This window comes from Ochotona curzoniae, unplaced genomic scaffold (genome assembly GCF_017591425.1).
Source record: "Ochotona curzoniae isolate NIBS_2020 unplaced genomic scaffold, NIBS_Ocur_1.0 contig_908, whole genome shotgun sequence".
Lineage (NCBI taxonomy): Eukaryota > Metazoa > Chordata > Mammalia > Lagomorpha > Ochotonidae > Ochotona > Ochotona curzoniae.
Genome location: NW_024466607.1, coordinates 5436952 through 5464381, shown reverse-complemented (window position 1 = coordinate 5464381; position 27430 = coordinate 5436952). Strand labels below are relative to the sequence as shown.

The window sequence follows — 27430 nt, the reverse complement described above, 5'->3', positions numbered from 1 at the left end:
TCTTAGCATCTTAGAGAGATTAGCATTTTGGGCCCGAGTGAGACTTTTGTCCAGGTGCCTCAGGGCAGAATCGCCTGCGTGGTGAAATCCCTGGCCAGCCTGCAGGTGAAGCCCCTGGCCAGCCTGCGGGTGCCACCAGCTGTGGACCCACCGGTGCAGGTGCACCTTCTTGAGCCATCAGAATCCACCAGCGGCTGTGCACCCTTGGCCCATCCCAACACCACCAGGGACAGTGAGAAGTACTTAGCCCCTCGCAGAGGGTCTGGGAGAGTTCTCAGTGCACACGGCTGTCCAGGGCGCGAACACGCAGCTGCCGTGGACAGAAGGCAGGAGGCACGCCCCAACCAGAAACAAAGCCAGACAAGTCAGGTTTGCAAGAAAAAAAAAAAAGCCCTCCCCCCCAAATTGAAGTGAACACAAAGTTAAAATGCACTTCCAGGATGGATTACTTTTCTTTCCTTTAAAAACAAAACTTTATACTCAGCTCTTGGGGGGGATGGGAAGAAACTTCCGGGGCTTACTTTCTTCTCCTTGGGTTGTTCAGAGCCGGGCTGCTTCCTGTCCAGAGCCGTTGCGCCCGGGCCCCCTTCGTGGGCCCCCCGCGCCCCACGTGCGCGCGCCCCAGCGCCCCGCGTGCGCGCGCCCCGGGGCTGACGCCGTGCGCTGGCGCTCGCGGCGCGCCGGGTGTCTGGGCGCATGCGCGCGCCGGCGGGGAGGCAGGCGCTGCGCGGCCGCGTCCTCGCGAGCGTGGCCAGGATGTCCGCGCAGTCGGCTCGCAGCGGGCTGTGAGCGAAAGCCGGCGGGGCTTTGTCCTGGGAAATGCGCCCCGTGCCTCCCCGCTCCGAGAAAGACTCGCCAAGACTCCTGAGACGCCTTCTCTAGTCAGGAAACAGTGCCCCACACCGCCTCCCTATAAAAACCCTTGAGGGGTTTTGTCTGTGGTGGTTTTGTTTTCTTTTTCTTTTTCTTTTTTTTTTTCTCTGCTCCGAGTTTCTCTCCGTGTCTTCCTCTCCCATCGTCTGAGGCCGGGCCTCTCTCTTTGTGGGGTTCAAAAAGCAAGAGCCAGGGGCTCGCCGGGCAGCAACAAGTGCTCATTTCTGAAACTTGGTCCTTTGGGGAGGGGGGCGAACGCAAAGGAGCCGGCTTTCTTTGCTAGCCCGATAAATGCTCTTTCTGAAGATGGACCTGTTGAACTACCAGTACCTGGACAAGATGAACAACAGCATCGGCATCCTGTGCTACGAAGGTGGGTGTCGGGGGGTGTCGGGGCGCTAGCGGGGCGAGGCGCCTCGGGCTTGACTGCGCGCGGGGAAGCGGGCCGGACGCGGGCCGGAGAAACCGTTCCCTCCCCCGCAAACAAAAAGTAACAGCGAACTGAGTGTTTCATGTGGAACTTTAAAAAAATCAAAACAACTTTGTTGTTGGTGGCGGCGGTGCTGGTGTTTTGTCCAGGGAGAGAACTTTAGGGACGCGTCGAAAAGTGAAGACTGGGTTTTGGGGGAGGGGCTTGGGGACCCCCGGCCGGCGCCCCCTCTCCCACTCCGCGGTCCTGCGGGTCCCTGGGGGGGGCCGGACGGGGAACCCAAGGGCTCACAGTGAGGTTTTTGTTTCCGGGAGCGATTGTCCCCCAAACAATGAGGACTTCTCCCGTCGGGTTTGGGGCTGGGGGGGGCGGCCGGCGGGGCACTGGCCGGCCCTTTGTCTGACTTCCCGTTTCCTGTGCGGCCCGACTGACACTCGGGGGGCCGTGTTCCCCGCGCGCCCCGGGTCCACGGGGCGGGGGAAGGGCGAGCGGGCCGGGGCCGCCCCCCAGGACTGCCGGCCGGCCGAGGGGCCTGAGCCGTACGTGCGCCGGGCAGGGGCGGCCATGGCCTGGCCTCGAGCGCCCCGGGCTGCCAGCGAGGCTGCTGGGCGATTTTAGGGGGCGCCTGGTGACCCTGCGGAAAGCAAACACCGACCCCCGGGCGTGTGTGTGTTGGGGTGGGGGTAAGATTGGGTTTCAATCGAGTTTGTCCTGTGAAAATGTCCAGGCCTGCTTCTTGATACAGTTGAAAACTTACTCTGTGTTCTTCAAAGAGAAGGAAATCTCATTCAAGTTGCTTTCTGAATTGCCTTCTGTGGATAAGGATCTCCTATTTTAGATGTTTCTTTTTCTTTCTTTCTTTCTTTTTTTTTTTTTTTCCTTTATGAATCTTTGTTTTCACTCCTCCTCGTTCCAGGCGGGAGCACTTGGGTGAGTCGCTTTCTTTGAATCAGCTGCGTTAAGGGTCATCTTGTTTCTGAACTCGCTCATTAAGAAGTGCGCTTTCTCTGCGTGGCTGCTCTGCTGTCCTGTGCAGTTAGCACGTGCCTGTTGGCTTATCCAGTGAACAAGAAACGAACTTTTAAAGCAGATTCTGTCGCACTGTCTTTGTTAACAAGTAATACGATATTTTAAAAAACAAAGCCTAGTGCTGAGCCCAAGAGAGGAGTAGCAGGATGGTTGGGAAATCGATAGCAGATTAATTTTTGATGTCCCCAGTTGGTAGTGGAGGAAGAGCTCCGGGCCCTCCTTCACTGCAGGTCGTCCTGGCGGCCTCCCTCTCTGGCGCACCCCACCGTCCTGCGAGTAGTTCCTTCGCCTCCTTGTTCTGCAGGAGAAAGAAACTTTGATTTTGAAAGCTGAGCCGATTTTGGGGGGGATAATAGTCTATAGTCTTGTTTGGTTTAAACATCTGCTTCCATTTTCCTTATTATGAAAGTTAACATTATTTTAACACCAAAATAAATACACAGGAAATGAAGAAAAGCACAGCCGAACTTAGTGTGTTTATAGTGAGCTGTTTACGTCCTGGTGGTTTCCTCAGTGTAAACGTTGGACACATCTGGTCTGAGCTCCAGAAGGGGTTTTTCAGGATGGGCACAGACCATCCTACGTAGGATTTGGGGGTGAGAGGACTGGGAACAGTTGTTCCTGTTAATCCAATGTTTAAGAGAAGGCATTGTCGACAGGACAGCTCCCCCCACGTCCTAGGCGAGTGACTGGGAAAATGGTGGCCAGCACTTGTTGAGGATACAGGCGCCAACGTCTTTGGGAAGGTCAGTTTCTGACTCCCTAGTTTTGCACACTAGAAGTGGAAGTTTGGCTTCTCGTAAGCTGTAGGTTTGTTAGTTGTGCCCAGCACAGGTTGGTCCTGCCGCACAGCCCTGGGCCTACACCGTCTGCACTCCCAGGTCTTGTCAGCTGCCTGCTTGGTGAGCGCTCCTTGCTTTTGGCTTGACTGAAAAGGTGATGAAGGAACCCAGAGGAGGAGGTTCAGGCTGGGCCGTTGGGGTAGGAGTGGGCACGTAGGCCGAAGGCCGTGGAGAAAGCTGTGGCGGTGCTGGTTGTTGAGGTGGTAGCTTCCCGGTCTCCTGGTTCAGCACCGTTGCCCTCTGGGGTCACACTCTACACCCCTGTGGGATTGTCTTGCACCTCAAGGCTCAGCAGGTGGCCGTCTGTGGACATCCCTACTCCCAGCTGGTGTGCTTCCCCTTCGGACTCCTGGACCCCACTAGAAGAGTGGCAGCCTCCTGAAGGCAGGGCTTTCTGCCCTGACGACTGCATCTCCGGGGTCCCAGGACTGTGCCTCACTGGGCTCTGAGGAAGGGGCTGAGGGTGAGGGCTAACACTTCTCTTACACACAGAGCCCATCCTTGGTGTAGCCCCCTACTGTGTAATTTAGCACCTAATTACATGATGTCTTGCATGCTGTAATTACCAGCCTGCTGCTGACCTATCTGGGGCCTCAGACGTCAGCTCATACCCTCTTCCCCAAGGAGCCCGAGGCCCGTGGCATTTGTTCAGAAAGTGGGCTGCGGCGCTGGTCTGATGGTGCAGGTCCTCGCCTTCCGCACTGCTCTCACAGTCAGCTTGGGTCTCCGTGATGCTGGCTCATGGATACAGGTTGTGTCCCGCTCTGCACCTGCACGGGCCTGTTCTAACACGTCACAGCTGTGGGGCTTCTGAGGAAAGTGGGCAGCAATGGCTGCAGGTGAGCCGCCTCAGTGGAGTTTGTTCATTTTGCTGCCCTGGCGCGGGTTTGGCTTCCTCTTCTCTGACTGAAGGGAAGGAGGTTGCCATGCTGTGCCCAGAGTTGATGCCCCCCCAGAGTGGGTCGGTCCCACCATTGGCTTTTCTCAAGATGGCTGACAGACTCAGCTGCTCTGCCTTCTCAGTGCCAAAAACGTAGGGCCTGATAAACACGCTGCTGATGAGCTATGGCTTAGGCTGCTGCTAGTGATACTTTAATTACAGGTTAAGGGCCATAACTATGTAATTTGGTAGACTTTTCTTTTTCAATTTAAAAGCACAGTTTATATCGGGAGAAAGTAAGAATAAATGGCATCTTGTGATTGCTCTCAAAAAGCCCAAGAGTCTTCTGAGTTGCCTACATTGCGGGACTGCTCACTGTTTTTCAACATAATTAGTACTTGCTCCCTCGCAGGCTGCACTTGAGTGAGGCGCTGCTGGGAACATGCACACAGGACAGCCTGCGTGGGGACCGGGCCTGGGAGGCTCTGCCCCGCTGTCGACTGGGTCCGTGTCATTGTTCTTTGTTTGATGAGCTCAGAGGATTCAGGAAACTTAGCAAGTCCTGCTGAGGTGAGAAGGCTGCAGAGCTTGTCCCAGCCAAGACCTCAGCTAGTCCTCAGCCCTGCAGACCACGGCCAGGCCTGCTGAGGGTTTAGAGGCCCTCCCAGGAACAGCCGGGAGCTGGGAGGGGCCGGCTGATGGCCCAGGTGAGCCCCAGAGGGCGGCTGTCTGGGAGACCAGCTGCTGTGTGCTTCCCCTGGCGCTGGGAGGTGTGATGCCCCCTCCTTCCTGCCGGGCCCGCCCTGGTGTCTCCACCCCCTTCTGGACGGGTTCTTTTCCTTGGCTGTTTATCTTTCGGAGCCTGCCCTTGGCTCTGCCGGGAAGGCAGGTTTCTCTTCCTTCCTCTTCTCCCCCTCCCTGCTGCCCTCTGTCCCCAGGGTGCTTGCCGCACTGCAGTCCCACTGGCCGTGACCATGTTGCGGAAAAGATTCGCGGTGACATATCCAAGTGTAAGCAGAGGTAGATGCTACGACCAAGGAGTGTTTGTGAATGTGGGCTTCATGTCTCCATGCCCTGCGTTTACTCTGGGGATTTGGTTTCGTGGTATTTGTGCCTTGCATGTTTTAGCTCATGGTATCTTTTTTTTGCTTTGCTTATTAGCAAAGAAAGTTGGTAGTACTAAGTAGTTGTGCTTTTATTTTTTAATGAGCTCATGTTAGGGTGCCACCACTCCCCCTAAAAAGAAAAACGAAATCTACCATCGGTGCTTATTGTTGTTGAAAGCAGGAGCTGCAAGTGATTTTACTTTATCCATTTGTGTGTGTGTGGCTGCTCTGCCTCCTGCATGTTCTGTTTGCTGCTAAATTCAAAGGAGGTATGTATGTGTTTGTTTCACTGTCTTGCCTTTTCTAATTTTTTAAAGAATTCAGTAACATTTTCCCAAGATTTGCATATTTCAAAGGGAGAAGGCGGAGCTGAATGATCCTGCATCTGTTGGTTCACCCCTGCATGGCTGCCACAGCTGGTGGGGGGCCAGCAGAGGCCGGGAGGCCTGGCTGCCACAGCTGGTGGGGGGCCAGCAGAGGCCGGGAGGCATGGCTGCCACAGCTGGTGGGGGGCCAGCAGAGGCCGGGAGTCCGGGCGTCTGCCCTGGATCGGCAGCGTTTTCTCCCCTCAGGCACACTCACCCGGAAGTGGAGCGGAGGAAGCTCCGGCAGCTGCTTCGCTAGAAGGTGGCGGCTCCAGCCCCCTACGCTGTGCTGTCAGACCCAAATTCTAGAAATTGTTTTCATTTCAGGATGAAGGTGTTGTAGGTGAACTGTTTTAATCTTTTAAGTCGCTATTAATTGAAAGAATGTTTACTTAGCTGTGATGAAATTGAGACACTTCTCAGTTTGTGGTGTGTATATGTGCAGCCTTTGCACTCTTTACCGTTTGACACTTGTGTTGGTAAGGTTGTCTGTGAGTGTAACAGACTAAAACAGGCTTGGAGGAAACACTGCTTTATTTTTATTACACTTCCTCCTGGAATGTTTTTCTCTGTTTAAAAGTTTATTTTTATTGGGAAGGCAAATTTACAGAGAGAAAGTGACAGAAAGATTTGCCATCTGCCGGTTCACTCCCCAAAAGGCTGCGCGTGGCAGGAGCCAAGCAAATCTGAAGCCAAGAGCCACTTCTGGGTTTCCCATGTGGGTACAGGAGCCCAAGGACTTGAACCATTGTCCACTGCTTTCCCAGGCCATAGGCAAGGAGTTGGAAGAGAAGTGGAGCAGCTGGGGCATGAACTGGTGCCCACGTGGGATGCTGGCACTCCATGGTGGAGGATTAGCCAGTTGAGGCATTGCATCCAGAGTGTCAGGGAGCTGTTTGTTCGGACACACTTTTTGTTAGGAAATACATCATGCATACTGAAAAGTAAGTGCAGTAAACCTTAGTCAACCTTCTAAATAAGGCCAGGTCAGGAAGTAGTGAATCACCTCTTCCAATTCTCTTTTCATCGAGATCTCTGCCAGCTGCAAGAAGTCATCACCACTGCAGCTAATTGTTTTTTCGTACTTTACTGCCTCTGTGTGTAATGGTAAACCAAGTGGCTTTGAATCCTGTATGGTTGGAAACGTCCAGTATGCTCTTTCAGTTTTTTCAAGGTGGTGGAACTGCCCCAAGAGGTTATCTGTTCCACAGTAAGTCAGCTTATCTTGGAGTGTATGTGGGGAGGGGCCATGGCAGATGCACCCGCCCCGCTTCCTTTCCTGCTGCATCGATGCTACTTGGATAGGGCTGGGAGTCTTGGCCTGAATTCCCCTGCCTCCAGTTTGTATTTTGTTCCCATTCCTCCTCAACTGTGAAGATCTCCCGCCCTCTGTGCTGTAATGGAAAATGGTGAGTTAGAAGCCTTGCACAGCTGGGAGAATGTGCAGTAGGGGCTTGGGAGGAGATACCTGGCTCAGTGAGGTCTGAGCAGGAACCTTGGCTCTGCATCGAGAAGCAGTTTGCTTAAAGGCTGAGACTTGGTACAAGTCAACTCTGTTGCACTGCCAGTTTTCTTTGGGCGTTAGAGCAAGGGCTTTGGAAACGAGCAGTTTCAGTTGCTCCGGTGATAAGACAGTGCTCCACATTGTGTGTGGAGACACAGCGTACACCTGCAGCGGCAGTTTGTTCTGCACAGTCTAAAATCATGAATGAAAAGCAGTGAGTCACACGGATTGCCCTTGATTTTTATTTTATGTCTGCTTTGCATGAAAATAGTTCCCTGTTAATTCTTCTTGGCTAATGACTTGATTTTAGTGGAGTGGATTCCAGAATTCAGCGGTCCCATGCAGATGTGTTCTGCCAGGCCGTTGAACAGTTGTTTATACTACCCATAATCCAGCTGGCCTGGACCTGTCCTCCTTCCCTGCTAACAGTTAAGGGATGAGTGCACATTTCTGGACAGCCCCCCCACTTTGAAAATAAACACGTCTTCCATTATGTGGCACACTGTGAAAGTGACAAAGGCTGCGTATATAAAGTTTGATTTCAGTGTCAGCAGCTTTTCCCTTTTCTTATTTTCTGCTCTTCTTACTGTTTTTCTTGTGAGTAACTGATAAATACTGCATGACCCCCACAAAGAATCTTTGTTTTACTCTCGTGCTGCAACACCGAGTTTGGCTTAAAACCATCGCAGAGAGCGATGTGGGGACTTTGATCAGGAGTGTGGGATGGCACCTCTCCCAAGCCCCGAGCTCTGCTCAGTGGAGAAAGTTGGAGAACAATCGTCGTTCCCCACGTAAAACCTGTACAGGGTTTTCCTGCGCTGACCTACAGGAGCAGTTCCCAGAGTGTGTGAACAGGATAGGAGCTGGCTTCCTACCAGAGGCTTCCTGCCAATAAAAAATGGTTTTATGAGGGTAGGAAAAGAGGTAGAGTGAAGGAAGGTTAACAGGATATCAAGCATTGTTGGTGGTGTTTGAGATGCCTTTGGGTGTGTGTGTGTGTGTAATGTGATTGCCCCAGTACCTTGTCTAGTGAAGTCAGGACTTTTCATTCTGCTGAAAGAAGTTTTATTTTAAGATCTATTTTTTATTGGAAAGGCAGATATACAGAGAGAAGGAGATACAAAGATCCTTTATCTGCTGGTTCACTCCCCAAGTGGCCGCAGTGGCCAGAGCTGAGCCAGTTGGAAGACAGGAGCTTCTTCTGGGTCTCCCACATGGACACAGGATCACAAGGACTTGGGCCATCCTCTACTGCTTTCCCAGGCCACAAGCAGGGAAATGGAAGGGAGGTGGAGCATCTGGGGCATGAACTGGTACCCATATGGGATCCCAGAACAAGCAAGGCAAGGATTTAGCCCTGAACCATCACACTGGGTCCTGGAAGAACTCTTCCTCGTCCTTTGAGGAGAAGGCAGGGAGGCAACCCTGTATTGTTGGCTCTCCCCACCTGCAGTCTCTGCCGAGTGCAGCCCCATCCTTGTTTCCTTTTCCCAGGCTCTGTGCCAGACACTTCCTCCATCGCAGCAGATGCCAAGTCCCTGGCTCTCATGATTTCCCCATGATCTGTTCAATCCTCCTCCCCCTACAATCCCTCTTCTTCATGGGTTCATGCTCATATCTGCCAACTTCAAACCAAAACCAGCCTCTGCCTGTGGTGCTGGCATCCCATGTGGGAGCTGGTTTGAGTCCCAGCTGCTCCACATCCACCCAGCCCTCTGCTGATGTGCCTGGGAGAGCATCCAAGCCCTTGGCCCATACTGCTGGGGTCTCCGATCTCCTGACTTGCAGCCCAAGCAAGTGATGGCTGCCGCCGAGAGAACCTGCCCCGGCATTAGTTGCCGATGAAGAATTTGTATTGTGTGATTAGCCCTAGGATAGTTGGTTATTTGATCACGTAATTAGCTCTTTTTAAAAAAAATAAATTTTATGTTTAAATAATGGTTTTATATGGTTGATCAAGGTGGGAAGGGTCAAGATTTAGGAAAAATTAGGTGAACTCATTGCTTCCACACATAATTAACTTTCTTAATTCCTTGGATTTGCTCTCAGAGGAAGAAAAGGTAGCTGAGAAAAAGGAGTATAAATGTTGAGGAAGAAAGAAAAGCTCTTTAGGGCTCAGTTTCTGTGGAAAAATACTGGAAGTAGGCTGGGTGGTTGTGAAGAATTGCTCTGCTCAGCCACCTGGCTTTTGGCTGGCATGGGGGGAGAGCGCTTCAGGCCAGCGTGTGTGCCCGTCATTATGAACTGTGCTGGGGACAGAGCTCTCAGCAGACCACATGGCTGAAGCTCTGGCTTCACAGTGCTCACAGTCCAGCAGAAGAGAAAGTTGATGAAGTAAATAAAGTATGATCATTACAGATAGCAAAGTATTATTGTTATGGGTTTATGCCTGGTAGGTGATTTTTAGTTACATTCAAACCTGAACGTTAGCTGCTTTGTTTTCAAACTTGAGAGTAATTTTGAGGTGCTTTATAGCTCTTAAGGTTATGTGAAAGATTTGGTAGTGTATTGAGAAAATGTTAAAGTTTGCTTGGAGTCTTAGAAGTATGGGATGTTTTACCTGGCTTGTTAACTGTGTTCAGTAAGAGAAATTGCCTTGCTTTGTTATGTGGGGAGCTGGCATTTACTGACATACAACTAGCTCTTTTCTTTTTGTTGTTATATTTTTATTTTGAATTTTTGGATGTTGTACAGTTTTGTATAGACTGAAATTCCCCCCACAAACTCCCACCTCCTGACAGATTTTTCCCCATGTTGCTACAATGGTATAGTCCTTCATAAGGAGTCATAATTCCATCAGTTTCTTATTTAAGTGTGCCCCGACATTGCTGGTCCAGACACTGTCAGACAGTCCCGCATCCAGTTGTCTACACATTTGCACAGTTTCATTGGGAGTCCATCTTTTGTTTAGAAGCAGGAATGCATGTTGCATTGTACCCCCACATGTGGATACGGTAGACCCCAGTACTCCATCACTAAACATTTCCATAAATGAGAAGCCATGAAACAAGGTCAATGACTAACAAACTTTTAATGACTAAAATTAATTTTGCAAAACATTTAAGAAGTAGATCAGATTCTTAAGATGCTCTTTGCACACCTTCGCCAGACATACCCTCAGGAGGAACAACATCCCAGGGTGCTCGTTTCCAGCCTTTACATTGTTTGTTTTGTTTTGTTTTATTTTTAAAGATTTATTTTTATTGGAAATAAACTTTTCCTTCTGATACTGGAATGTTTGTAAGGGCAGCTGGGGCGTTAGCCTTGGAGGGTGTTGTCTCAGTGGGTCTGGTCTTCACTTGGGACACTTCATCCCGTGGAGAGTGCCTGGGACCAAATCCCGCCTCTGTTGTGCTGGATTTTGATATCCCCAGAAAATCATCAAGTGTGAAGGCGGTGCTAAGGCAAAGCAATTAAGGCGGAATCATAAAAGCAGAAAATGTCTAGGTTCTTCACCTCCAATTTGTGCTAGTGGGCACCCTGGGAGGCCGCAGAGGGGGATCCCTGGCACCCACCTGGGAGCCCTGGATGAAGCTCCAAACTCCAGACTTGGACCCAGTGTAGGCCCAAATGTTACAGACATTTTGAGAATAAATCAAAAGATGAGCAGCTGCTGGCGATGCCAAATCCCATATGGGCATTACTGCTCCACTTCTGATCCACTCCCTAATGATGGACCTGGGAAAGCAGCACAAGATAGGCCAGGTACTCGGGCCCCTGCCCCGGTGTGGTAGATCCGCAAGAGACTCCTGGCTTCAGACTGGCCCAGGCCTGGCCACTGCAGCTGTGTGGGGAGTGAATCAGCAGATGGGAGATACCCCTCTCCCTTCCCCTCACCCATTTCCCTCCTGTTCTCTCCCTACCTTTCAGGTAAATAAATTTTTGGCTGATTTATTGGAAAGGCAGACTTACAGAGAGAAGGAGAGACAGAAAAATCTTTTGTCTGCTGGTTTACTCCCCACATGGCTGCACCTGAGCTGGCCTAAAGCCAGGAGTTTCATTCATGTCTCCCGTGTATGTAGGTGCAGGGGCTCATCTGCCTTCCTCTACTGCTTTCCCAGGCTCTAAGCAGGCAGTGAGATTTGAAGTAGAGCAGCCTGGACAGCAACCAGAGCCCACATGGGGTCCTGGCACGTGGAAAAGGAGGGTTCTTCCGAGCCCAAATTCTTTTTTTTTTTTTTAATAAATCTTTTTTTTTTTTTTAAATAAATCTCTTTACGGTTTTGCAATAAATACATAAAAATAGACTTCTTAAAACATGTCAGCATAGAGTTTAATTGGATAATAGGTTGGGGTTTTCCACCCATTCAGTTTTGGTTTTTCTTTAATTTTTGCCGAGGCAAAATTAATGATGGTTCGGTTTTCTAAGAGTGCCTTCGTGATTTCTCCTCTGTTTCCTGTGAAGGATCAAACCAGTCAAAATCCTAGAAGTTCATTGTATATCTGATTCTGCTGTGTTCTGTGCTGGAATCTCATGTGGGCCCCAGTTTGAGAACTGTGTCCCTGCTGATGCACCTGGAAAGCAATGGATGGCAGCCCTAGTAACTGGGCCTCTGCCAGTTCCGGGGGACCCAGGGGTAGCCTTTCACTTCAGCCTGGCTCAGAGCTGGGCATTGTAACCACTTGGGGAGCGAACCAGTGGATGGAAGATTCTCTCCTATTCTTCGCCTGACCCCACCTTTAGCTTTCAAATAAATAATTAAATAAATATGTCTCCATAAAATTTTGTTGGTACTGAAGAGCATCTTGCAAACTGGGAGATCTCCAGCCAGTAAGTGACCTAGTGTCTGTGTTGTGTTGTGGCAGCAGGTTTATAGAACACAGAGGAAGAGGGAGTTTGGTTCTTCTTCATGGCTGTCGTTCGTTTGCTCTTTCTAAAGCACAGAATGCTGGGGAGGGTGATTTGTCTGCAGCTGATGGGGGGTTGATAAGGACAGTTTGACCTTTATGAATTGGGGGACATCAGGTTTGGCTTTGGGTGGGCCACCTTGAACATCTAAGCTGTGGCTTTATTTATTTATTTTTTTTTACTTTTAAAATTAATGGCTTTGTTTGTGCATTGGCTCCCCAGATAAAGAATTTCTAGATTCCAGAAAGTTCCCTCATGCTTTTCTGCTCAAAGATAATCACTATTTTGACTTCTGTAGTTCTAGATTGGTTTGGCCTGTTCTTGACCTTTGAATAAATAGAGGTATTTGAATCCTTTAGCCACTAGGTTAGCGTGCTGTGGCCCAGGATACTGTTTTTCAGATTCTTCCCTGTTGTACGGATTAGTGGTTTTTTTTTCTTCCATAGTGTTGTGTTAGCCAGCATAAGAATATATCGCAGGGCCTGGCGCCATGGCCTAGTGGCTGAAGTCCTCACCTTGAACGCGCCAGGATCCCATATGGGCGCTGGTTCTAATCCCAGCAGCTCCACTTCCCATCCAACTCCCTGCTTGTGGCCTGGGAAAGCAGTCGAGGACGGCCCAAAGCTTTGGGACCCTGCATCCGCGTGGGACACCCGGAAGAGGTTCCTGGCTCCTGGCTTCGGATCGATGCAGTACCGGCTGTTGCGCTCACTTGGGGAGTGAATCATCGGACGAAAGATCTTTCTTTCTGTCACTCCTCCTCTGTATATCTGACTTTGTAATAAAAATAAATAAATCTTTAAAAAAAGAAAAAAGAATACATCGCAGTTTACTTGCATGTTCTGAAAATAATGAACGTTTGTTTGAGGTTAGCAGGTATTCTAGAGAGAAATTTCTGAACCTGTCTTTATTGTTTTAAGGTGCACATAATATAAAATCTATTATTTCAACCATTTTAGTCTAAGGTCATTAATTCGGTTCACTTTGTTGTTAAATCCCTAGATATTTTTATGTAAGTTTTTGAGTATTTAAGCACACACTGCTTTGGGAATGAATTTGCTGATCCTTGGGTATAGTTAACTTTTTATCGAGGTGCCCAGCTGTTTCCACAGAGATTGCACTGGCTGTCTCTCCTCCCAGGATCCTGCATTTATCAGTCCTGGGTAATGCCAGCGTTAGAGTTTTCATCTTAGAGGAGGCTTGTGGATCGGGTTGATGTTACCTAGGCTGACTCACAGTTCCTTCCTTGCCAGGATACCTGTGTGACACTGACAGTTTGTGCTGTGTGCGTAAAGACCTGTTCCTTGCCTCTGGTGAGGTCTATGCGACGAGTCAGGCTGGGGTGTGTATATTTCTTGTGTCCCATCAGAGCAGAGGTAGTGATTTTGGTGGTGTTGAAGCTGGATCTTCCTCTTGGGTCAGTCCCAGCTGTGAAGACCAGCGGGCAGCTGGGCTGAGGGATGGAGAACAGCAGTGTGGCTCAGAGGGCTGTTTGGGAACACTTTTCCCTCTGTTCTGATTCATCCAGCCGCGGTCTGGTACAGTGATTTCCTAGGATTAGGTGCTCTTAGCTCCAGAGTGCACGCCTCTGGTGCCTTTGCAGCCCTGTGAATTCCGTCTCCTTCAGAGGGAGCCCACCTGTCCTGTGCAGAAGCGCCTGTCCCTTTTCAAGCTGCCCTGCCAGCAGGGTGCCTGTCCTTGCCATGTTTGATGGGTTCCTGTTTCCCTGCGTTGAATTCCTGTAGAGTTTGTGCTTTGTCAGGGTCATTTGGCAGTCAGATCACCTTGTAGCTATTATTTATGGTGCAGGTAATGTGTGACTGATTATAAGCAAACAAACGTAACAGCTCACACACTTAAGTAAGTAAAATGCTTAAGCCAGTCTTCAAAGTACTTACTTGGAAAATTACACAGTTCACCTACCTCATTCTAAGAATACTGTTTCTTAAATGGCTGGTAATTAAAACAGCAAAACTCAGGAGTGTAGGTACAGAGCAAATTCCCAGGCACCCTTCACTGTTGGCAGGGCCCAGTTCTGGGCCTGTTAGGGGGGGAGCTCGTTCTTCCAGTGTCATCCTGCAGTCTAATCCACAAATGGACTTTGAAAATAACCTTTTCATCAGCAGAAGTTTTCTTTTTCTTTTTCAAAGATTTATTTATTTATTGGAAAGTCAGATATACAGAGAGGAGGAGAGACAGAGAGGAAGATCTTCCGTCCAATGATTCACTCCCCAAATGACCAGAACGGCCGGTGCTATGCCGATCTGGAGCCAGGATCCAGGAACTTCTGGGTATCCCACGTGGGTGCAGGGTCGCAAGGCTTTGGGCCGTCCTCGACTGCTTTCCCAGACCACAGGCATGGAGCTGGATGGGAAGTGGAGCTGCTGGGATTAGAACCAGCGCCCATATGGGATCCTGGCGCGTTCAAGGTGAGGACTTCAGCCTCTAGGCCACGCAGCTGGGCCCCAGCAGAGCTTTTCTTTGAAATACATAGGTCCAGTCATTTTAGAGTGACTCTTGAAAACAACAGCACATAATTAAATCTAAAAAGAAAGAAGTTTTGAGTTATTTGGGAGCATGGTATCTGCTGCGTTGGCTCTGTGGGTGGAGTCTCCCGTGCTGCCAAGCCCTGGATGGGACTTGGGGCCAGGCAGGCCTTCTTTGAGAGCTGCACTGTTGGGCTGCTGATGTCTGAGCTTTATGCTCTCATTTGATGTCAAACAGGTTGGGTGGTGGCTTGAGAAGTTAAAGCAGCCCGTTTCTCATTTCATGTTATGCATGTTAGCCACACTGTGTGTGAATTTATGTGTGTAAGTGACTTGTAGGGGACTGGCGTGGTGTGGAAAAGCTGCTGCCTGCAACACTGGCATCCCATATGGGCCCCAGTTCAAGTCCTGGCTGCTCCACTTCCTACCCAACTCCCCGCTTAGTAATAACCTGGAAAGCAGCGGATGACGGCCCAAGCACCTACTGGGAAGAAGCCGCTGGGTTTGGCCAGGCCCACCCCAACCCAAATTTGTGGTCATTTAGGGATTGAACCAGCAGATGGAAGGTTTCTCTCCCTCCCTCCCCTACTCTGTAACTCTGCCAGATAAATAAATCTTTTTTAAAAATGGCTTTCAATAGAACAGATGCATTATTTTCTGGGTTTGTGAAGTGTCTCAGCTGTGCTGGTTCTCCTGGGTCCTGGGGTAAGAAGCCAATACCACATCTAGTCTGAGCCCTTGGCTGGTCATATGTTATGAGTGAGGACGACACTGGGGGAAGTGCTGGGGGAGCCAGTGAGTAGGATGTTAGTGCCTCGGACAGGCTCATCTTGATCTTGTGTGTGCCCAGGCCTGTGTGTGCTTGGCAGGGTTCATTTCCTGGCACTCAGCAGCATCTCCCCTCTGGGTTGGTTCACTTCTGAGGTTGCTTTTGCTGAGACAGCTCATTGACCCAACCTTGCTGTTCTCACAGTTCACTGACAACTGTGAAACTGCAAGGACCAGCCACTCACTGTCCCAGCAGTGTCGGCTGGTTTGGTCCTTGGCTTTGAGATATAGTAGGCTTTTAAGAAAATGGATGTTTCCAACAGCTTTGCTGAGATCTAGTTCTTACCCTGTGTGGCTCAGTCACGTGGAGTCTGCATGTCCAGGTGCAGTGTTGCGCTGTCATGCCCACACTTGGAAGGGTTAGGGAGCGTTCCCCGCCCCCCTAGAGGCTTGAGTCGCATGTTCCTTCCAGCAGGACAATGCTAGCAGCTCTGGTTAGAACTGACATGGTGTGAGAGGAATGGTCCTCTCCAGCGGCATCACCTGATGCACGTGGGAGGCTCTGGTACTGCCGGTGTCCCGGCCTGCCACAGGGGAGCCTTGACACGGACCGGGACTGCAGAAAAGGCACGCCTGACAGGACGGCACTTTTTGAAAGAAGAAATGGCAGTTAGTGTGTGATTCATTCTTTGTGGATGTATTACTGACTTTGTTTTTTGTTTGTGAATATCATCTAAAAGCTGTTTGCTGTAATCCTGAGGTGAAACAAGGTGTCTGCATTGGATCCCAGAGCTGTGTTCCACCGTCTCTGCTTGCTTCTGCCTGGTGTTGGCTGCTGGCGTGGGTCTCCTGCTGCAGTGCTCCGGGTATGGGCGGGGCCCCTCTGTGGTTGGTTTACTACCAAGGAGGTCCTGCAGGGGAAGGTGCCCAGGTTTCCCTTCTGAGCAAATTGGCACTATTGCTGCAGTTAAAATATTAAGTTTCTCTTAGTTCCTCTCCCTACCATCACATGTGTGGACTTAAAATCTCCAAGGTCTCCATTGTGTAGATCTAATTCACACTTTTAGGGGGAAATGATTCAGTTTGCTATGCAAAAGACATGGAAAGTACGTGGCAGCGTAGTATTTTTCCATGTGGGTGAACTGAACACGAGCAAGAGGTCACTTCATGAAGATTCTGTCCCATAGGAGGCAGAATGAAATTAGTTGTGCAAATACAGCGATGTAAGGAGACAGGAGCTCTCTGAGGTGGCTTGTCCTGTGTGGTGCTGTTGGCTGAAGGGACAAGCACAGGAGGCCTTGCTCTCTAACCCAGTGTCGCAGGCATCTGCTGAGTGGGTGTGTGAATAGCAAGTGTTTCCAGCATCATCCTGCGCATCACCACTTACGTGTTCATTTATTTATTTATCTGAAAGGCTGGCTCACTCTGCAGCAGCTACAGTGTCAGAGGCCAGGCCTGGACTTCCATCTGGTCTCCCTGGTGGGACAGGGGCACCGGCACTTGCGCCGTCTTCAGCTGCTGTGCCGGGTGCATTAGCAGGAAGCTGCTTTGGGAGCAGAGCCAACAGGACTCTGCCCAGCACTAATGGGATGCCAGTGTTGCTTTGACCCACTGTGCCACCATGATGGCTCCAAGAATGAAGTTCTTCTTAAATGTGCAGTGCACATTTCTAATGCTGCTAGTAAGATCATTGACTACTCCCATGCTGTAGCCTTTTCTTTGTTTGCAAACAGTAACAGTACTTTGACCTCATCTCAGAGGTGACTTGGCATCTGTGAGAAGAACTTGATTGTGTGTGGGTTGCTGTGGGGAGCTCAATTTGGCTATGGAGGAAGTGACATCACTTTATCCTGGGACCATAATAGTCTCAGGAAAGTCTCCAGTAATGGCACCTGCCTCTGGCGAGAAAGGTAGACATGTGGGATGCTTGCTAAGGGGCATCGTGGAGGTACAGTCCCCGTTGGAGTGCGGAACTGTCCCTTGCTCACGCAGACCCTGGCAGTAGCTGTGATGTTCCAGGTGACTGAGAAACCTGGGCTGAGCTCCTGGCTCCCAGCTCAGCCCAGTCTCTGCTCTTACAGCCTTGGGACAGATGCTTCAGTGAATGGAACCTCTGTGTCTGGATATTTGCTGAATGCCAGATACGTCAAGTGAATGGGTGGTGCTAAAGCTGGGCAGCTGGGGTGAGTGAGGTGGCACCAGGCCTTTTCCAACTTGGATTTCTTACTTAGCAGATGGAGACCTCTGCTTAGGAGGTGACATCTGTCTGTCTTGTTTGATTAGTGGGTGTGCTGTGCCATGCTGTGTAGTGGCTGGGGCTGCAGACTCTAGAAAGCATGATTGAAGTGAGATTGACAGAGAGCTGGACCTCAAGGTTAGTGTGAGGAGTGTGGAGAGCAAATGCTGAACTACATCAGTGGGTGCAAACCATTCATCCACTTAATGAGCTGGAAGTTAATAAAGTCCAGTAGGCTCCAAATTAAAGCATTGCTGTTTTGGTTTATTTTTTCATTAGTTTTATTTCTCCTTGACCTTGGGTCAATAAAGGACTGAAACAATTTGGGAACCTTCAAGTGTGGGAGCAGTTTGGACTGTTATTGTCAGCATAGCTTAAGGAAGATGGATTGCCAGAACACATAGAAGTTCCAAAATGCATCCAAAGCCTGATACTACATATTTTATTAAAGAATTAAAATGAAGCATTGGGAATATGCGTTGAATTTCTGGAATGCCAGCATGTGCCTAATGACTGTTTGTACCTGGGGGTTCTGTGGTGAACTTTGGCCCAGCCCTTGTCCTTCCTCAGGCTGTCCTTTCAAGAAACAGTTTCACAGAATATTACTGGATTCTTGGGCCTTGTATACTAATGCAAGGCATGAAGGAGGGTGGAGGGTTTTTGTTTGTTTGTTTGTTTTTGTCTTTTGTTCCTGGGCTGGAATGCAGTAGATAGCTAGTGATGCAGCTCACAGAAGGGGAAATGATTTTGCAGCTCCTGTATGGGATAAAAGACTGAGCTTAGAATATGTGAAGAGTCCTTACAGTTCATACTGAGAGGAGAATCCAGTTTCAATAGGCTATGATTTAATTATGCTTATCTCCAAAGAAGGTGTAAAATAACCAGTCACCATGGTTGATCATTAGGAAAATTCGGGTAAAAACCACAGGGAGAGCCCCCTGCTAAGATGGCTAACATAGGAAGGAAAGATGGTAACACGAGTTGATGAGGGTGCCGAGAAACTGGAACCCCCTCTGCTGCTTGGAGCAGACTTCTTCAGAATGTCAAGCATAGAATTACCATGTGACCCAGAAATTCCATTCCTAGACCCATAGCCAAGAGAATTGAAAATATGCACATCACTACAAAGCTTTGTCCACAAGTGTCCAAGCAGCATTGCTCATTGGAGACAAAAATAGGACTGATCCAAATGTCCAACAGCTGATGAATGGATAGAATAAGGATGGCAGATGAGTATACCCTGAGGAACCAGACACAGATCCATTCTGATTCCACTCATTGCAGTGTCCAGACTGGCAGCTCTGGGAACAGAAAGGAGAGAACTGGGAAGGTGGTGGGTGTGGGGATTGTTGTCAGGGGAATGAGATGTCCTAAAATTAGGTTGTGTTGCACAAACTCATACTGAATGGTATACTTAAATGTACTTTAAATGGGTATATTATATGATATGTGAATTCTTTGCAAATTTCTGCACATTTGTACATATTTTTAAAAATGTTGTAGTAGTATTATTAATGGCGCCCAGTTGAGTGACTGGTAATTAACGTGAGGCATGTGAAGGGCCAAGGCCGTCCTCTGAGCCCTGCTGTCCGCAGTGGACAAGTGACGCTTTTAGGGAAACAGTCTGGCAATACTTTCTTCATAATGAGTACTGACCATCTTACAAGGAGCAACTAGACATCTTGCACATAGTAAATTAGGATTCTCTGTGGAATACATTGTCTGGGGGGACAGAGGAGTTGGGGACTAGAGGTGACAGGCTGTAAATCTAATACTTTCCTCCTCTCATGCTCTCATGGGCTGCTAAGAGTCTGCCAAAGTCCAGACTCTCTCTCTCTCTTTTTTTTTTTTTTTTTGTTTTTTAAGATGTATTTATTTTTGTTGGAAAGGGAGATCAGATTTATAGAGCAAAGAAAAGGCAGAAAGATCTTCCATCTTCTGCTTTACTCTCCACCATGGCCAGAGCTCAGCCAGTTTAAAGCCAGGAGCCAGGAGCCGCCTCTGGATCTCCCATGTAGACACAGGAACCCAAGGACCTGCGTTGTCCTCCCTCGCTTTTCCAGGCTACAAGCAGAGAGCTGGATGGGAAGTGGAGCAGCTGGGGCACACGCCAGTGTCTGGGGTGCTGGAGCTTGCAAGGTGAGGTTTTAGCATGGCTCAGTAGAAGGGGCTGTGTTGCAGTGGTTCTGATCAGAAGGGAGTTGAAGAAGGATGCATGCCATCTGTGTTGAACTTGAAAGTTTGCACCAAGCGGATGCACTGCCAGCCATGTTAAGGATGGTATTTTTCTCCTTTGGGCTTCTCTGTCCTGGCCTCCTGCTGCCTGTACCTCCCAGGGGCTTGAAGATGCTGGGCTGTTTCCCTCCTCTGCATACCTGCAGGATTCTGTTCACTCCTGTCACTCCCTGCCATCTGCCCTGTTCCACCTCTGTGTGGCAAAGGAGTTGAAGTCAGGAGGCCCATCCAGACCTGCTGCACTCAACTCCAGGCTTCTCCCTTTCCTGGCCACGTGACTCTGGGCAAGTTCCCAGACCCTTTTTTGTCATCGGGTCTTCCCTTTGTAAAAGAAAATTAGCGGCAGTTCCTGCTTCATAGGTAATTAGGATAAAACGAATGCATGTTACATAAAGCTTTGGAATACCTCCCAGCACTGGTAAATGCTGCTCAGTGTTCCTGCTCATTTCAGGCAAAGGGACTTCTCTCTTGGCAGTGATGGGAATGGGGTGTCAGTGCCTGTCTGCTAATATGGTTCCATGTGTTTTTCCAGGACATGTATCTGAAGAAAAAATTAGATCAGTGACCCAAAGACCCCTTACAGCACAAGAGCTGTGTTGCTCTGAGGAGCTGAGGCTCATGGAGGAGTGGGGAATTCCTGGTGGTGGAATAAGGAGAAGGCTGTGTGATTCCTCCCTGTGACCCCAGCGCCTGGGGGAGGCACCTGGGGGAAGCCGGGTTTATTGCTGGATCCAGGGTCAGAGAGGTCAGATTGATGACAAGACACACCTCAGGGCATCAGGGAGAAGTCTGTTGAAGTATCACTCTGTGCTGTTTCTGAGGGGTTGATTCCTCAGCAGGCTTTGAACTTCCAGTTATTCTGAATTCCAGCTTTTACACGTGTGGAAGTGTAGCGGACTGCTTCCTGTCCTACTCCTCTTTGCTGTCTGGGAGGAAGATACAGGCATTTGTGTTTGGTGTAATCACTGCGAAGATGCATAGCTCTTGGAATGTCTCCTCTGATCACGGCTGTTGCTGTCAGCTCTGCCAGCTCAGCTGTGCCTTTGAAGTGCAGCAGGGGCCTTTGATCTCCGTGGTTTTCACCTAATGACAGCCTGGCCTTTGATCAGCTCAGATTTCCTTTTTCTTTGGCTTCATAATAAGTTACTTGGAAGTAAGGAGAGACCCGAGGAGGCCCCAGACTGGCACAATTTTTATGAACACAATGGCTAATTGACCTTCATATCTTAAGTAAATACACCCAAAGGGAGTTGGTCCTTCCTGGCCTCTCATTGATAAAATTTATTCTGGAGTAAACTCTGAAAGAGATAGGGTGAGGGGTGGAGAAGGAAACCCAGGCGCTTCCCCATCCCCATTTGAAGCTACTTAATTTGGGGGAAGTCACTTCCCCTTTCTCCCACCAGAAAGCAACGTGTACATGCGCCATTTTTCTCAATAAAAGATGACATGTTGTGCAGTTATTATTCATGTGTGAAATTGGCCTTTGTCACTCCAAGAAGCCTCCAGTACATGTGCTGAGTCTTTTAACCTAGTCTGCCTACTCCAAGATCTCACTTGCAGCAGCCTTTAGTTTTCTTGTTGGAGAATGCAAAAAAATCTTAATGATAGGTTTTGTAAGTGATAGTTTTCAAGTGCAATTTTTCCTTAAAAGGACTCTTCATTCTGTTCCATACTGTGAGCAATTCAGCATAGCTGTATGTTGGCCTGGTACTAACTTAATGAAGGAGGTTGTATTTGTAGTTTATTAAAAATGGTTTATTTAAGTATGGGGTAGATTTCATTTGAGTTAGGTTTTTTTTTTTTTAATTTTTTTAAAGGCATTCATTTTTATTGGAAAGGTGGATTACAGAGAGAAAGGAAAATAGGGAAAGCTCTCCCATTCCCAAATGGCAGTAATGGCCAAAGCTGGGCTGGCCAGGGGCCAGGAAGTTCTTCCAGGTCTCCACCTAGGTTCAGCAGCCCAAGGACCTGGCTTGTACTCTGCTGCTTTCCCAGACCATAAGAAGGAACCTGGATCAGGAAGTAGAGCAGCCAGGACGTGAACTGGTGCCCATATGATTTGCCTGTCCTGCAGGTGAAGAACTAGCCTGTTATGCCACCACTCTGGCCTCACACTCATGGAGCCTTAGACATCTGGTTAGCCTATTTACTCAGTCTTTATTTTTCCCATTCCTATTCAGATGGGTTAGGGAAGGAAGTGTAGCTTTCTGGCCTTTTCAGCTCAAACAGCATCTCGGTTAATAAGAAAGGAAAGATCACCACTGCGTACTCAGAATCATTTGTAAGAAAGTGATGATGGCCTTTTTGAAAAAACCAGGCAAACATAGCTGTGGGCCTCTCCTGGCTCTCTGGCCTTTCCCTGCGGTGTGCGGCACCTGCCTCCCCCACGCTCCCTGGTAGCAATGGCACTTGCATTGCTCCCCATCCAGGATATCACCCTTCTCTGTCAGCTCCTCCACTTGCCTGCACCTGCCACCAGCAGTCGCCTGCAGTTCTAGTATGTTGTGCTCTGCTTGGCTCATGGCCGTTGGTTCTTGGATCCCTCTGCCTGCTTGGCCCTTGCTCTGTAATGCTAAAGGAAGGGTGTGTCATCCAGTGAGGCTAGCCTTGGACACAGGGCTTCCTTCCCATGCTGCCATTGTGCATTCAGCTGACCCACCTGGGGTGCTCATGCCCACTGTCTCCACATTCTGCCTCAACCGATGTTTTCTTGTTTTTGAAAGATCTATTTCTTAGAAAGAAGGAGAGAAAGAGCTTCATCTTTTGCATTTGCTGATTTTGTTCACAGATGGCCTGCAACAACCAGATTTGGGCTAGGAGCCAAGAACTCCATTCCCATTTCTGGTGTGGGTGGTAGGGACTCAAACACTTGGGCCATCCTACACTACCTTCCCAAATTCATCAGCAGGTGGAGCATGCTCCCCAGGACTCCATTGGCATCCCTTGGCATGGGTGTAAGTGGTGGCTTAACCTAAGGACCCAGGTTCTTGAGGCAGGGGTCAGCTCTCGGGCATCTTCATGTTCTTCTCAGTTCCTGATATTATGCTGCAATATGAGGCACCACTAGAATGGATTCTGAAACTTTTTTATTTTGAAATTTTTAAAATTTGTTGCAAGCAGGGCCCAGGACTCCAGTGCCCACATTCTGCTAGTTGGAGAGGTTGTCCCAAGCGGGGTCTCAAACACCAGGCCAAATGTCTGCCTCTCGGTGCTGTGGAATGGCCCACGTCTCTTCTTTGTTAGTCCTTGGTCCTCTGTGTTCTTCCTCACCTGGACTCACCCCACAGCTTGAATCAGGGCTCCACGGGTTCAGTACCTAGGATGAAGTACAGGGACACAGCCCCATTTTGCTGTCCTGTTGGCGCAGGAGTCGTCACAAGAAGAGCAAGGTGCTAATTTCCTTAGTGGAGGAAAATGGATGAGGAACCCTAGAACCTATCCCGGGAAGGAAAGGAGGATTTGAGAAAGGTACTGGGTGTCAGACATGGCCGGTGTCTGCCCAGTGTGTTGCACTGTTTACAGATGGCCTTCAGTGTGCCAGGGTTGGACTCACAGTGACATGACTTAGGACTTTGTGGCTTTACAGTGGTGCCACGTGATGGGCATTCAGTAGGAACTATCCTGGAGTTGTGGGCTTAGGTCTTTTCCAGGCTAGCACTGTGCACTCTGATTCACCCTCTGTTGGGCCTTGGCAGCTCCTAGTTAGCCTCACTGTCCCTGGGAACACAGCTCATCCTGGACAGTGTCTGGTGCTGCTCTCCACTCTCGCTGGGTTCACGGGGCTGTAACCCGTGGTCTCAGGGAGAGTCGGGGGGTGCTACAGTCTGCGGACGTGGAGAACCATGATGCAGTCACGTGTACAGGTTGGCAGATGTTGCAGACCAGGGGCGCCAGCATGCCTGATGAGAGGAATGCTGCTAGCAAGAGGGGACGGCACTGGTAGGGTAGCCTGGTGCAGGGCCAAGAGATGGGCAGGGTGGGCCGTGAGACCTGCGTCCAGGCTGGGGCGGCACTGACTGCACTGCTGCCATCAGCTCCCTCCTGGGTGGGGGTCTGTTGTGATGAGAGGACAGCTGTGGGCCTTGGATGCCTGAGGGCAGTGGCAGTGGAAGAAGAAGAATGGGGAGGACCAAGTTCATGTGCCTCGCTTTTACCTGCTGAGCCACGCAGGTCATGTATCGGCACACCCTGCTGAGCCGCTGCTCTCGTGTGCACACGAGTCATCTGTCAGTGTCTGCAGGGATTGGCTCCAGGAAACCAAGCCTCACAGCAAGCAAAAGGTGCAGGTGCTCAAGACCTTCGTTGGAAGTAATGTGATGTTTGTATGTGATCTGTGCATGTCCTCCCAGGAACTGGGAAATTATGGCTAGATTACTTGTAATACCTACTGCTGTGTAAATGCCGAGTCTGATAGTTACACCGTATAATTTAGGGAGTAATGACCCCAGAATGCATGCGTGTTCAGTCCCGAACCAGTCTGCAACCAGTCTGCGGCTGCTTGGTTCCCAGGCGTGGAATTCAGGGTATGGGAAGCAACTTTGTTTCTCTTTGACTGCTTTTTGTGTTAAAAATGTTGTATCCTGAATCAGAAACTTACTGATTTGTATTGAAGAGCACTCGTACCCTCTGATTTAGCTTTCTATCTCCTACCTCATAAATAAAAGGTGCTTACTAAATGGGTAAAAGTCTGAGTAATAATGACAAATTGTCACCCCAGTACTGTTATTACCAAAGGAGAAATGTAACTTTTTGATAGCCGAGTGTGGGCTGTCCCTTCACTGGGTCAGTGCCTCTCAGCTTCCCCGGTCATGGGATGAGCTGGCCCTCAGGTCTCCTGGCCCTTAATGTTTAACTCATGATTTCCTTATGAGGAGCTGACCAAGAGCTGATTGTCCAGGTTCTTTAAGAATGTCAATATCCTGAAAGGGGAAAGGGAAACAGACCCTTGAGACCAAAGGAGCTGAGAGGAGGTGAGCGTGGCCTGACACCTGCATGGAGCAGTGTGATCCCCATGGGATCCTTCTGCAGCCTTCTGGCCACACAAGCAGAAACAACAGAATCAGTAGTGTCTGGGTTGGAGTTGGATGGGCCCTGTAGGATTCAGCCCTGCAGCTCAGCACTTCAGCCCAGGTTGTCTGAAACAGGCTGTAGAGAGAAGAGATGTGTCAGCGTGGACTCTGGCAAGGGACAGCTGGCTGTGTCACCTGACCGATTGGCCACAGTGGGTCACTCCTGTGGGAGTGAGAGATCATATCACTCAACAGGAGGCAAGATGGGTGCTGGGGTACCCTAGTCCCTGCCTAGGCACGTTCCCAGCTGACTTAAAGGTCTTCGGCTAGACCCAGTTTTCAAAGTCCCACCCGGCAGCCACACTATACTAGAGGTCAAGCTTGCAGCGTATGAACCTTTGGGCCACACATATGCTGTGGGAGCACTTGACTGGGCCTTGGAGTCCTCTGAGCTGTGAGTTGGAAGAGCAGTGCGAGTTGGCAGAGGAAGGTTTTGAGCGTTTTAGAGATGGATCAGAGTGGAAGCCAGCCAGGGAGCTGCAGGTGCGGGTGATGATGAGGGCTCCCACTAACTGAGCACCAGTTATGTGCTGGGCACACTGCAGTCTGTCTTGCTCACTCCTTGAAACACGTCTGGGCTCTGTGGGCTTATGGTGCCACTGTAACATGAGCTGAGACAGCCCCAGAGAGTGGCCACCCCAGGACCTCAGGTTAGGAGTGCTCCCTGGCCAGGTTTCTGGGCATGCGCCCCTCACCTTCCCACTAGCTGTATGGGCATGGTATCAGCTGAGGGACTAAAGCAAGCAGCCTGTAGTGGGGCTGGAAAGTTTCTGGAAGTTCTCATTGGGTCTCACAGAATCACATAAGGTAGAGGTAGGCACTGACTTAGGGCAGTGACACTGTTGGGGATGCAGTGTGGTCTCTGGAGGCCTTGCTGCCAGAACTGCACGAGGGAGGGGCAGTGCGCTTTCCTGGGTGGTGGCTGCCACGCCCACACTTCGGAGAAGACAGGACTGAGGGCCCTCCGCCCTCCTCCAGCCCGGTGGTGGAGACATGGTCTCCACCAGCCCCCAGGACAAGTCTGCCTTCAGAGGAAGAGTGTGAAGTGTACTGCTCCCCGTGTCCACTCACCCCTGCTTCCCCTGAGCTCTGTGGCTCCTCTCCAGAAAACACCAGAAAGTACGTAGATTACGCCATCTTCATCATGACTGCTGGTGCAAGGGCACCGTGACCAAGACTGGTGCCAAGACAGGCTCCCCTTTACCTGGGGGAACCCGGTCACTGCCTCATCCGAGTGTCTCCACTGTGAGTGTTCACTCTTTGAAGTCTCATTTGTGTTTGGTGTAGTGGATTTTACCCGTGTCACTCACTGTAGTCTTGCTGTGAATGAATGCAATGGGAACACGGGATTGCTTTGGTTTTTAATGAAATCTCCAGTCACAGGAGGTACTGATTAACTAATCTTGGCCAGTTCTGTCATTCATAGGGACTTGGTCGCATCTGTTTTCTTTTGCTCCTTCCGTGTGGAACAAGGCGGAGTCTGGTGAAGGGTTTCAGCAGGAGTGCCCGGCAGCTGGTGCCCCATGTGCTTGAGCCGCTTGGCTTCCAGGGCCCTCTGCACTTGGGTTCTGGGTCCTGAGCTTTTGTTGTAAGAAAGAAATGCAGTGTGCCTGGTGATGAGCCTCAGTGGTGTTCAAGTCCAGGAAATAGTTGTGGATCGTCAAGATGGGGGTCAACAGGACCCTGAGAGAGGCTGGCTTCTCCCTGGCCTCCTCTTAGAGTTGTGGCTGGCTCTTCTGTCCTTCCTGACTCTGGAAGCAGAGTTGTCTTGTCACATGTCACCAGAATCACTGGTCCTGTTGACATCTTTAACAGTTTATCAGATGGCTGGAGAGCGTGTTCCCACAAGAGCCTGCCCATCAGCTGGTTCACTCCCACTGCCCTCAGGGCTGGAACTGGACTGGTTGAGCAACATTGGAGCTAGAGATTCAATTTGGCTTCTCGTGCAGGACTCAGTCAAGCCCCTGGTTCCCAGGGTGTGCATTTGTAGGACACTAGAATCAAGATCAGAACCAAGAGTCAAACATAGAGGCCTGGGGACTCTGGGACCTCAGCAGCCTCTCATCTAGGCCAAACACCTGTTCCTGAACTTTTTTACAACACAAAATATATGTTCAGTCTTGTGAAATCTTGGGCCAAAATCTTCACATATCTTCAATTGGGGGGAATATTCTAAGGAGTATTTTTTATTTGTGTATTAGAACTGCCATCATGTCTAAAAATAGCATCTGAGTAATTTTATATGTATTAGGTATTTTTTTATCAGTTGCACATACTCCTGTAAAATGCCAAACTTCCTTAGTTACAATTGTGAATTTAAGGGTTCAGCATGGTAGCGTAGTGGCTAAAGTCCTCATCTTGCACATGCTGGGATCCCATATGGGCACTGGTTCTAATCCTAGAGGCCCCACTTCCCATCTCATCCAGCTCCCTGCTTGTGGCCTGGGAAAGCAGTGGAGTATGTCCCAAAGCTTTGGGACCCTGCACCCGTGTGGGAGACTTGGAAGAGCTCCTGGCTCGTCTCAGTTCTGGCTGTTGCGGCCTTTTGGGGAGTGAACCAGCAGACATTAGATCTTTCTGTGTGTATCTCCTTCTCTTTGTATATCTGGCTTTGCAATAAAAATAAATAAATCTTTAAAAAATGTGAATTTAAAACTCCTTAAATTGATGATTATAGTTAAACCTACTCAGGAATCCTGAAGTAGGGGTGACTGCAACTGCTCACCAATCCCTTCTGTTGTAGCTAAGAGGGACATCC

General features: G+C 49.6%; 1 protein-coding gene across 2 annotated transcripts in view; it reads left to right on the top strand.

The window, feature by feature from the left end:
- Nucleotides 1–27430, top strand: part of VGLL4 (vestigial like family member 4) — a 114841-nt gene that overhangs the window by 51595 nt on the left and 35816 nt on the right. The window contains exon 1 of one of the 2 annotated variants that reach the window (XM_040995208.1): nucleotides 758–1246. The exons of the other annotated variant lie outside the window; for it this stretch is intronic. Within the exon in view, the coding sequence (XP_040851142.1) occupies nucleotides 1165–1246 (82 nt within the window). The 5' untranslated portion in view covers nucleotides 758–1164. Of the gene's footprint in view, nucleotides 1–757; nucleotides 1247–27430 lie in introns of those variants that run through there. 2 annotated transcript variants of the gene reach the window in all.